We start from the raw sequence: 13141 nt of genomic DNA on the forward strand, positions 1-13141 counted from the left end.
TATATTATCTCTTTAAAGGAGCAACATAACTAACTTCATTAAGTGTCCAGTGAGAGGGCTGGACACTGCAGAGACACATCTCCGAAGAATTCATAATTTGGGGCTCTGAAGAATTCAGAATTTGTTACCTGCAAGGTAAAGTTTGGACTGGCAGAGTCCTGAAGAATTTGTTGGCAAGGCAGACAAGCTGGTGTGTCAGGGAGTTGTTACACAGCTTAGCTGTAGCATGTGCTGAGGCTTGAGAGGGCTAACATAGTAACTCACAATGCTGAGAATCCCAGCAGACAGTCACAGTAAATCTTTTAGGCTTGCCCTATACTCAAAATTTGAGTGAGCATAGCTATGCTGGGCAGAGGTATGAAAAAAACACAGCCCGACTGACATAATTATGGCGACAAAACTCTCAGCGTAGACACAGCCAGAAAAGTGCTTCTGTAAGCACAGACAAAGTTCTTTGCAAACGTCATATTTCTATATTAGCAGAAAAATTCCTTCTGTTAATGTATGCTGTGTCTACTCTAGGTGGCTATGAAGGCACTGCTATGACACCATAGGCTCTGTAGTGCAGACACATCTTTAAAGTCATTTAGCCAACCTACAATGGAAGCCAGCACAGGAATATTCTTACAAACAAATGGGCTTTGCTTCTACTGGTATGAGTGGAACCCTAGGCTTGCAAAGACAAGGTGAGTTCAGGCAATAAACCTGAAATGACTGAGAACAAAAATGTCTTTAGTAATTTATAGACAGTAGAGATAACTATAGAATTAAAAAACAGTTGTATTTCTTACCTATAAGACCTTTCTCAAGAGTGAAGGTTTTGTTGGTAAACATGCATTCAAATGCCACAATATGGAAAACTTTGTTCACCGTGTTGTGGGTGCCAACTATTCGGATGTACCTAAGCGAAAAGAGAGGAAAAGCAAGTTAAAGACAAGGAAGAACCCCTTCCCAAGTTACCAATGATTCATTAGGACGCTGTCAGTGCTCTTGCCCTAGCAAAATATTTTGCCCAGCCACAAGAACCAGAGAATTGTAAAGAAGATTATGGATTTAACTACAGATATTGCACCTACTCAGAAGTGCTGGCTCCAACAGAACTTAGGAGAATTATAGCAAATTTAAGAGCTGTGAAATTTATCAGAATTTTACAGGATTTGGATTAGATTTATCAAGAAAATCAAAGAAGACATTATCCACCTCAAACATTGGCTGTTCATACAACTGTTTGTCCATAATACAAACACATTTGAGAACTACAAATAGCTTCCTGATTCTACTAATGGTTATGGAGACTGATCAACAACTTTCCACTACCATGAAAGTTTTCATACACTAAAAACAAACTCAATGAATCAATGTTGCTTCTCTACAGAAGCCATAAAGTCTCTTTTACTATAATGTTGCTTCTAATTCCATATTGCTAAATTAACTCTTGACACATCAGACACCAACTTCCTTTTATTAATTACAGAAAAGTTATTTGAATAGTCAGGCTTTGTTAGACAAAACTACCCCTGGGTTTCACTCGTGATTGCATAGTTTGAACTTCTGAACGCTAACGCAAAGTCACAGGCAGCGGCTCTTGAACAAAGTGGCCTATCTACCCTTTGCATTACCTTGGAGGCTTCACCTTCTACAAACAAGTATTAACCTTGAATCAATCTGCTCCCTTCATTTTCCAAAGGGATCTGACAGTTCAGAGGTTAATGAACAGCTGAAGTCATTATTATGAGTTCTGGAAAATCCCAAATGGGATACTATACGCTTTCTTGGTGGATCTAAAAAAACAACCACGAAAATGACTTGAATAGATGATAGCATTTCTCCAATTATGAATTATCTGCACTGAAAGAAGGTGCATATTAAATGAACAGATTTCAATTAAGAGAAAGTAGAATCTGTAAGACTTTAGCAATATCTTCCCCTCTGCTGTGTAAAATAACCTTTCATTTATCTAATGTAATTTTAGTTCTAATCTAATGGCTGCTCACTAATACAGTAAATTTGTCTCATGTTCTTCATCACTCCAAGTTAACTAGGTAAAGTAAATGATTATTTCTTTTTAGCTCTTAACTAAGAAAGCTTTTTGTACTTAGAGCTATTTTCCCTTCTCGTTTTATTTAGGTCCCATCTACATACCAAAATGATTGTGTTAGAGGAACAATTCTTAAAAATCACTATTGATAAATGTTTCAACTAATATGTATTTTTCATTAGTGTAAGCAGATCAGTATTCTTTAAAATGATTTTAAATAAGCATTTTACGAAATTTTTACTCCATCCACAAAGGTTTGAAAGATCAACTTTTAAAATAAATTTCCTAACATTGTGATTTTATGTTGCAGACAGAATTTTAGTCTATCTTTAGGCAGGCAGCAAATACATTTACTTACTTTATCGGCTGACTGTTTCAAAGTGGTCACTTACTTCAAAATGATCCTGCTTGCCTAGAGACCAAAGTCCTAGTCCCAGTTCTTTTACTGACTGCTGTAAGTATTTCTGAAGCCTTCACAAACCTTATAATGAATCAAGACTTCATGCCACTATGTTGGGGTTAACTATCATTCACCCATTTCACAGATATATACCTGAGTGTACACACAGGTCATTTCAGGCTGGGAACAGAACATAACAGAGCCAAATATTATACACTTTGCCACACAGCGTTTCAGAAGAAATAAATCAAATCAGGAGCTTAGTGAACTATGCTAACACAGCAAAAAGAACGAGGAGTACTTGTGGCACCTTAAAGACTAACGAATTTATTTGAGCATAAGCTTTTGTGGACTAAAGCCCACTTCATCAGATGCATCCAGTGGAAAATACAGTAGGAAGATATACACACAGAGGACATGAAAAATGAGGGTTGCCATACCAACTCCAATGAGACTAATCGATTAAGGTAGGCTATTATCAGCAGGGGGGCGGAAAAACTTTTGTAGAGATAATCAGGATGGCCCATTTCAAACAGTTGACAAGAAGGTGTGAGTAACAGTAGGGGGGAAATTAGTATGGGGAAATAGTTTTTAGTTTGTGTAATGACTCATCCACTCCCAGTCTTTATTCAAGCCTAATTTAATGGTGTCCATTTTGCAAATTAATTCCAGTTCTGCAGTTTCTCATTGGAGTCTGTTTCTGAAGTTTTTTTTGTTGAACCACTCTTAATGCTAACACAGTGTGGCTCGGCTTCACCCTGAAGTGGCTAGATCTTATGTAAAAGCATATGACTGCTGCTTGCTTCTACACAAAGAGCTCTAGTTCTTTAGATGTTCATGCTTTTACATCTAGCAATCCGAGGTCCGGTCCTCTCAGATTACCCTGAGGCATTGTTACATTTGACTTTGCTGACAATAACTCTCAGATCACACTGCTCCCACAGCCAGAGCCAGTAACCAAAATATTGATGCTCAGAATTTTACTACAGTCTCAAAAATACTTGCAAACAGGGGCGGCTCCAGGCACCAGCGCACCAAGCGCGTGCCTGGGGCAGCAAGCCGCGGGGGGGGCAGCGTGCCAGTTGCCGTGAGGGTGGCAGTCAGGCTGCCTTTGGCGGCATGCCTGCGGGAGGTCCACCGGTCCCGCGGCTTCAGCGGTAATTTGGTGGTGGGTACGCCGAAGGTGTGGGACCAGTGGACCTCCCGCAGCCATGCTATCAAATCCGCATTACCAGTGGACCTCCTGCATGCGTGCCACCGAAAGCTGCCTGACTGCCGTGCTTGGGGCGGCAAAATACATAGAGCTGCCCCTGCTTGCAAAGTGTGTGTTGTCTCCCTGTACAGGCTGGTCCACATAGAGAACAACAGCATGCTCTTTTCTTCCACCAGTTACTTCTAAAGTACCGGTGTAGTAGGAAAGGTCAGTACTGTGAATCTGAAAGTTATCAAACCCTGCTTATGACCCATGTGGGGTGAAAAGTTAATGAAACAACCCTGGAGAAACTGTTGGCATGATTTTATATTGCAAAACACTGTATTTAGAACTGAATTTGGTTGTTGTATTATTGTTGTATTTCTGGTGTTTGTATCTTTCCCTTTTAAGGATAGGGTGTGATACTCTTCTGTAGAGTCTTTCAGATTGAGAACCAGGGGCAAGAGATTTTGCTGGTGAATCCAGAGAGGGGAAGAACCTGCCCATTCAAACTCCAAAAATTTCAGAACTTATAATAAACCTATCTTTCAGAAGGCAAGCGTTATTATCTAAAGTGTAACATTAAAACTTACGGGGGACTGAATGTCTCAGGGCATTGCTAATGAACAAAGCTCTTCACTGTTGGTATTTACTGATTTTCTTGAAAAAAATTCTGGGTTTTGAAAAAGACAATATTCAGGTTTTACTGATTTTTCACCCAAATTTTGGCTTTTTGGGGACCCATAAATATTCTGTGGAGGAAACACACATGGCTACGCTGAGGGGCCAGGGTCAGGAGGGTAACGGAAGGCTGCACTCCATAAGTACTGTTCGTCCACCCATAGACTGACCCCGCTGCTGATCTCAGCCCTTTGGCACAGCCCTGTCCACTTCCCAGGGCCACACTGAAGGGCTGGGGTCAGGAGTGGGCGCTGTTTGGCAGAGGAAGCAGATGGGCTCTCTGTGGGTGGTCTCTACTGCCAGACTAGGCTCTCTGCCCATCTCGCTCTCCAGTGGTGCAGGTGCAGCAGCCATCAATTGGCAGTTAGCCTACTCTGTGCAGGAAGCCAGCAAGGACTCTGTGCATAGGGAGCTGAAGATGGGACCCTGTGATCTGTGGCAGGACGGTCAATGCTCCTGGTCCTTCAGCACAACCCACTCTGCTTCCTCTGTGTAGTGAGGGAGCAAGAAGAGCAGGGAGCCCATTCCTGGCAGCTGAGACCACCCGACAACAACCACATCAGTAACCTCCTCCCCAGGCACTCCTCCTCTGCCCATTGCCTTTGTTTTAGATTACTTACTTTCTTTGTTTTTAAAATTTAGAATAAACACGGATAAATTTCCAGGACATTTTGAAAAAAAATACCATAAAAATCCAAAATGAAGGGCCTTACTAAAGCTCCCTACCCTTTCAGTTTGTCAATTTGAATCCTGCTCAGTTCAATAGGGATTAAAAACTGTTCCCATCTATAGATGTTTGGTACCACTTACATGAGATTGGTGGGTTTCAGTTCCAGCTCCCACATCACAAACTCACCCCTACATTTAACATTAAACTGTGCTCGTATAGTGCCAAGCAAGAGGGCCCCTAATCTCAGCTGAGTCCTTGTAAAAGCTCCTGCATGGAGGGTACACACTGCATAACTCACAGTCAAGTTGCAACAGCTGACAACACTGTAACTGTCAGACACATATTGGGGTTTGGCAGGGAGTTCAGAAATAAGAAGACAGGCCAAAAACATTATTTTATTTTTATTTTTATTTCAATTTCATGATTTTGGGGCTAATATTCTGAGTTTTTTTGCAGGGTATGACTCATGATTTTGTAACGTTTGGGGTTAGCAATAACTAATGTATCATGCTGTGCTAGTTCTTACCAGCTAACAGGAACCAGATCAGCATTTGGATGGGATGCTTCCAAAGAAAAGCCCAGGTTGCAGGACATGAAACAGCTGATTTAGTACGCAACATTCTTCCTTCTGAGTCAGTACTGAGCAAGCCCCCACGTTGTCTGGCTATTAGCACATTGCTTAAGGGAGGTGCTATCTTTACTATAAACTGTAAAAAACAATGTTTTGACTGCCTACAATTATTAAAAGCTCCCGTGGAAATATTCCAAGAGAAAGGGTGTTAACTTGTGCATCATGATCAAATTCCAACACAGGCAAGTAAATTTTACCTCCTTAAATTCCCCCAACAGTTTCAGCTGGATATGGTATTTTTCTTCACTTCCTCTCCTACACAGTTCAGTACTGATGGTGTGCACTATTAAATAGTCACTGCATTCTACACCATATATAGTGTATATAGTGTATATATATTCTAAGACAAAACTATGCTGAAATGGCGGTAAGGTTGAGGATATATAAAAGTAACTTAAGGGTAAAATACATTATAGAGATGTTGCCATTATCTCAAAAAACCAAGCATTAGAACCCCAGGAAATTCAGAGATACAGCTGCATTGAAAATAAATTCAAGCATATTAAAAGGTATAAAAAGGGAGAGTTGTGGCATCCAAACAACCTTTACTGCCTCCTAGTGATGCCATGCAATGAACATTTTAGTTTTTTATTCCAGATTAAACTGATTTTTAAAGATTGTTCTCCCTCAATACATATATATTTACCTCCTGATGTATTTACAGGGCAAAGTTAAGGTTTGTTGGATGCCTTAACTTTGCATTTCCATACCTTAACATGTCTAGATTTCTTTTAAGTGTAATTTTAGATCTGAAGTTTCTGGGTTTGAAATACCTGGTTTTGGGATAATTGCAACATTTCTGTAATATTTTTTCACCCTTAAGTTTCTAGCATTAACTTTCAAGGGTAACTCCATTTCATCACAATTTTGCCTGAATTTCCTTGTTGTTTCTTCTTTAAGTTATTAAGTTTCATACATGAACCCTAAATAAGATACCAAAGATAATATTTCTATACAATATTTCTAATAGATTGATGACATATAGTATCAACCTTGAATCATTTTTTAAAATTTTAACTTTCAAAGGGCAAATTAATTGGTATACCAGAGCACTGCAAAGCAACCAAACTAATTAAGCTGGGTTTATAGCTGCTTCGCATCTCTAGAGAGACACAAAGCTACTGAAATCTACTGGTGAATCTGGCCCTTAATTTGCAACTGACTAAATGTTTTAGAGAGCTGCATTACAGACACTGATGCTGTGTGAAAGGAAGGTTGCTCAGTGCCTCATCCCTGGGGTCTAATGTCTCTGTGCTTTAAGGGGTAATGTCTCCCTGCTCTCCTGGCTCATTTGTGCTGGCAGTGGAGCCAAACTAGCGGGGCCCTGGGGAATCTCCCCGCACTGATGCCCAAGTTACCATGTGGTGAAGGAATCTTTAAAGAGCAATGACAGTTGGCAAGTAATTTACAAGTAAGAACTCTTCTCATCTGTCCAGTCTCCCTCAGACCACTTACTAATTACAACCAAGAGAACTGCTCTGTGCAAATTAGCTGAAGATGAAGGGTGGTGATTGGTTGGGCTACCTCTCATGTCACAAAGATCGCACTTAAATGCTATTTAAGCTGTTCACTTTACCCTTTCTGTAGCTTACTTAAAAGCACTGAGATAAAAAATCATCAATAACATAGCTTAATTACAATTAAATTTCTTCAAATATAGCCTATGTGCAGGATTTAAATTAATTTTAACCAAATGAAAAGTTTGGAAACTTTTTATTTCAGTATGAAATAGTGTTTGTTTTTGTATGAAAAATACGGTGTGTCATATTTTATATATATATATATACACACACACACACAGAGTATCATTATATATGAAAAATACACACACAGAGAATATTTTTCACACATAAAGAAGCTGAATCTCTGCTTTAAATGCAAAACAGAACTCAACCTTAACTATGGAGTCACAAGCAGTGCCTCCAGAATATGTACAAAATTTGGAATGCATTTGAGAATATTTCAAAATGTAAAGAGATAGATAAAAGAAAGTTATTAAAGTATATTACCTTCAATGCATAATCTTACCACTGCACTCACCCATCTTGTGAATACAATACCTATACTAGTACGGATTTAATTATTCACCTTTAACATTCACTGTAATCTCAAGAAATTTAAAATGTAAAATTCACAAAATGTATGACGTATTTAAAAATAACTTCCTCCTTATAGATAAATACATCATTAATCCTTTACCAGTCGAACTGACCAAACGGAAAGAATGTTTTGTAACTTGGCCAGTAGGAGGTGCTACATGAAAAACACCATGTCCATATCAATGGGGTCGCTGTTTTAGTCTGGATCTGTAAAACGCGACAAAGAGTCCTGTGGCACCTTACAGACTAACAGACGTATTGGAGCATAAGCTTTTGTGGGTGAATACTCACTTCGTCACATGCATGTAGTGCAAATTTCCAGAGGCGGGTATAAATATGCAGGCAAGAATTGGTCTGCTTATGCTCCAATACATCCGTTAGTCTATAAGGTACCACACAGGACTCTTTGTCGCTTTTTATCATCTCCATAAAAGATCAATAGCATCCCCACTGAAATATAGCCAGTCTATACAGCTCAGCACCTGAGATGCAAAATTCATGCCAGGTCCCAAGCCTTCATCAAAACCTAAGTCTCATCATCCATTTACCCCTGGAATAAACCCATAGGTAACTTACAGCAATCTATAAAATGGTCTACATTTATTCTTATTAGACAATTTACAGTAAAAAGAATGAATTTTTTCAAAGCTTTCTGTTCTAGGTCATGGCACAGAAACAATGACAACAGATACCACACTTTCTGGACAATTATTTTTGAATGAAAGCTGGAGGTTTTACTTGTTTCTCTTCCCCTTTCAATGTCATTTCTCAAATACACAGGAGGCTAAGATTTAAGCTGATAATAAGGGCACTGCAGACAACTGACTTTATCAAGTCTGTAGAGGTACACTGCTGGAAAAATAGAATGGATGTTCCTTAGTATCTCTAAGGTCCTCTACAAGAGCTTAGCCAGATGGAAGATAATTAAAACTTAAATAAGGATAGGAAAGATACATACGCAACAAACTGACCGCCTCTGATGCAAATGAATGCTAAAGGCATAAATCCTTACCTAGCTATCCAGAATTCCATCTTCGTCTTCCTCTTCTTTAACTAATTCTACACAATAACTGGGTTCGGTGCACACATGAAGATTAGGGCAGGAAAGGAATACAGTTCAGAGTAGACAACCAGGAAAAGGTTGGAGAGTACTTGAACTTTCAGGCTAGTTTAAATTATGAGAGGCAGAACAAAGTGAAAGTTGGGAGTATCTAAATCAGAGGTCAGTCATCCAAAAATACATGTATTTATACTTCTAGCAGCCACAGTAGAGACTGCACCTTCCCTCCCTTAACAAAAAGCTTCTATCTGTGGTGTGCCCTTTTGTACCTCCAGTCCCTACCTCCTCTATTCATTAGTTTAAGGTCTAACATCAAATATAGCTTTGCTTATCTGGGATGAAGACTGTGGTTTGGAGCAGCTCATACTTGATTCCAGTTCAGATTGTACACAAGTGAATGGAAAGCAGTGGGCACTCGTACAGCTCCTAGAAAATCTTAAGACCCCCTGATCTAAGCACTGCGAGGCGTAGACTAGAGGCATCTCTTTGTGAGTCCAACATGCAAGTACTAATGCAAAGGTTATAAATAAAGTCAACATGGGACTAAAAGCAGGGCCGCCCAGAGGATTCAGGGGGCCTGGGGAAAAGCAATTTTGGGGGCCCCTTCCATAAAAAAAATTACAATACTGTATTCTCGTGGGGGCCCCTGCGGGGCTCGGGCAAATTGCCCCACATGGTCCCCGCGAGAGGCGACCCTGGGAAAAATAAACCTTCCACATCTCGGCACAAACCCAGTTTTGAGAAAACTTCTTTACAAGGTATCGCTGGTTCTCAGCATCAGCTAGTGCTAAAAGGCACTAAAGCCATTAAAAGGGTAGAGAAATATTTTCCGTCAAAACTTTTTTGGATCGAAAACTAGGGGTTTTTAAAGTGGAAAAAAAATTGCGGACAATGTCTGCTTTCCTTCAAAATTTGTTGTGTTTTTTTTTAATTGAAAAGCTGAAATTAGTTGGCCAAAACCTGAATATGGTTTGGGGTTTCAGAAGCATGTGGCCAAATATTTGCTGCTTGCTGTGTTTGATTGTTTAAAAGAAACACTAAAAAAATTCTGCTTAAAAAAATCCAAAACTTTTGAACCACCTCAGCTTGTGACCAAATGCCTGAGCCCACCCAGTCAGAGATTTTTCAGGTTTCTGATTCTCTGCTGGCTTTCTTGACTCATATCTGTCTCCATAACTTTGGGTTCATTTAGGTTAGAACATAAGAACAGCCATACTGGGTCAAACCAAAGGTCCATCCAGCCCAGTATCCTGTCTACCGACAATGGCCAATGCCAAGTGCCCCAGAGGGAGTGAACCTAACAGGTAATGATCAAGTGATCTCTCCCCTGCCATCCATCTCCACCCTCCCAAACAACAGAGGCTAGGGACACCATTCGTTACCCATCCTGGCTAATAGCCATTAATGGACTTAACTTCCATGCATTTATCTGTTTCCTAGAGACTGACTCCATGGGGTCCCTCACAAACTGGTGACGGTTACTGTGGGTTTGTCTTTAGTATAGCTTATGTACATGCTCCACAAACTGAGCATTTGAGCTCGTTCCAGAATCTGGGATGAGCCTATGTTGTGAAAACTGACATGCTCAAAATAGCACATGCATGTGAATGAACACCGGGTGCTAAAATTAAATTAACCCAGGGCTTCTCAAACTGGGGGTCGGGACCCTGCAGGGAGTCACAAGGTTATTACTGGGGGTTGTGACCTGTCAGCCTCCACCTCAAACCCCACTTTGCCTCCAGCATTTATAATAGTGTTAAATATATAAAAAAAGTGTTTTCAATATATGGGGGAGGCGGTCACACTCAGAGGTTTGCTATGTGAAAGGGGTCACCAGAACAAAAAAGTTTGAGAACCACTGAATAACCCTCTGAAGCCTCAGGGAATGCAGGGGAGGGGGAGGGGGTGTCTCCCTTGGTAGGGTCAGGAAAGAGGTAGGTGGTGTAGGATATTGCTTCTTCTCATGTGATCCCTCCCCCAGTGGCTAATTTTAATGAAGCTACTCTCCCCTGACATGAATCTCCCTATGGCACTGAAATTGAATATAGACTATAATTTGGCATTTGAGAAGTAAAACGGATGGTAGCCCTAATGGAAAAGCTTACAGCTTGGCTCTTCTGCAAGCCTCAAACTGCTGGATGAGCTTTAGAGTAGGGAAGGCTGTGCCTCCCAAACAGCCTAGCCCTGCCCCCTATCTGACCCCCCTACTTCCTGCCCCCAACTGCCCACCCCCCTTAGAATCCCCGACCCATTCTGTTCCTGGCACCCCGCTCACCCGGAGCCTCAGTGCATCATATCCAGCAGTGTCCCTGAACAGCAGTGCAGTGTGGCTCCCACGGGCTCCTGAGCTCCGCCCCTGCTCAAAGCCACGTGGTAAGGGAGAGGGCTGGGCGCTCAGGAGTCCTGCCGGAGCCACAGGGCACTGCTATTCAGGGACGCTGCTGGATCTGCCGAGGCTCCGGGTGAGGGGCGGAGGCGGGGTCGGGCTGCGGCGGGAGCCTCACCCGTTCTCTTAGGGGCCCCTGCGGAGCCCGGGGCCTGGGGCAAATTGCCCCACTTGCCCCCCCCCTCTGGGCGGCCCTGACTAAAAGTGTGTCTGCCCTGCTTTGCACTCAGTAGTAAACTCCCCTGTAGTCTGGAGGAATGTTTAGCTCTGGGGGCTGTGTTACATTTCTGCATATTAGCTTGAACCTCTCCTTTGGGAATTACAGGTGCATGTTATTTTGTACAATGTTGCAAATCAGTTTCTCTCCCAATTCGCAAACACTGACACACCCCTTTACACAAGGAATATAAGGAAAGTTACTCATGAAAATGGCTGCCTGTAATAATTTAAGTGTTCTGTATTCACTGAGCACCCAAAGTAGAGTTCAGAAGTATTATGGCTTCAATGTGGTTGCAGTGCACTATTTAATCAAACACTTAGTCTCAGCAATGTCATCTTATAACCTGCAATCCTGAAGTGAAAATAACTGTATCTACTAAAATGCAATTCAAAATTGTCGCATTTTCCATTTAGCTCATGGAGGGGGAGCAATGCAGCATACTACCAAGCTGAAGATCTACGTCCAGTGAATCACCTTGAAACTCTTGTCCCTAAGCCAAATGGAGATTGGTATGTTGTAGCTACATCCAACTCTGTCGGTGGGAAGAATGTGGCAGTAGGCAAGAAATGAGTCTTGTACAGAATCCTCTCTAGGCTAATCAACAGAGCGTTACTAATTGGGATAATCAGAACCACAGATTCTGCTCTTCTGGTTTAAGAAATCTGGGAAAGGAAGTAAAAGAAACTAAAATAAGAGAAAAAGATTACACTGACATTAGATACTGCTTCACATAAGCATGAAAATCCTTATTGTGTTTTAATTTTGTGCTGTATAATATTTATCAAGCGATGTCATTCGTTAAACCTGGCAAAGAAAGGAAAAAACAGACACATTTTCTTGCCCTTTATTTAAATATCAACCAAGTAAGCAAGAGAACCTCATACAGTATCATGCCACCAACTTTAAAGAGTTTGAGATAGCAGCAGCAGCTTTAATATGACCAAGAATATTCTATATAACATAAAATAAATGGTTTGCAGTGTTCTCATTTGATAAGGGATAGGAACACATGTTATAATTACACACCAAAGAATGTATCTTATCTTGAATAATAGCTGAGAGTATTTCACACTAGTGATCATCTATAATAAAACCTATTCCATCAGCTAATGGTTATATATTTCTATCTTAATATTCATAGTTAGATTATTTAAATACTATTATCACAAAAGGTACTTACTCTGGTATTACTACAATAAGGAATTAATAATATAAGAACACAGTCTTTCTCCCAATAAATCTTGTATTTTGTTCCTCTTGAGTTTCTCATTAGGTTAAAAAGCAGCACTGTTTCCTGCCTTAATCTTGCATTCTTCCATGTGGTAAGAATTTATTCTAGATATAAAATCATTAAATGCTCAGCTTTAACAATTTACTCTAGCACCCTGATTTTTCAAATCGTATTTTCAGCTCAGGGGTATAAATTAAAGTCTATGTTTCATTTGATCCAAATGGCAAAAAATGTCATTGCCTGACACTGGAAACATGATCTCCCTCCAAGCAAAGCAGAATGGATTCAGAATGTCTGGTACATCTTGGTAATGGACAAACTAACTATGTCTGAATGATAAATACCAGAAATACACAGCTATACTCAATAAGCAGATAGGTTCAAAAGCCTCCCATGAACACTGTTCAACCAGTCACACTGAAGAAATTTGCTTTCATGTAAATAATTGTAAACAATTGCCTAAACACTGGAGAGATGGTTCAGAAATGTATCAATGATAGTGTGGTAATGCACCCATAGCTAAGGTTTCAGAA

General features: G+C 40.5%; 1 protein-coding gene across 4 annotated transcripts in view; it reads right to left on the reverse strand.

Moving 5' to 3' along the window:
* The window catches only part of BTBD9 (BTB domain containing 9), a 304822-nt gene that overhangs the window by 117152 nt on the left and 174529 nt on the right, over positions 1–13141 (reverse strand). For all 4 annotated transcript variants that reach the window (XM_075064264.1, XM_075064265.1, XM_075064266.1 and 1 more), the window contains exon 7: positions 792–901. In XM_075064264.1, the coding sequence (XP_074920365.1) occupies positions 792–901 (110 nt within the window). The remainder of the gene's footprint in view (positions 1–791; positions 902–13141) is intronic.

Source organism: Chelonoidis abingdonii, chromosome 3 (genome assembly GCF_003597395.2).
Source record: "Chelonoidis abingdonii isolate Lonesome George chromosome 3, CheloAbing_2.0, whole genome shotgun sequence".
Lineage (NCBI taxonomy): Eukaryota > Metazoa > Chordata > Testudines > Testudinidae > Chelonoidis > Chelonoidis abingdonii.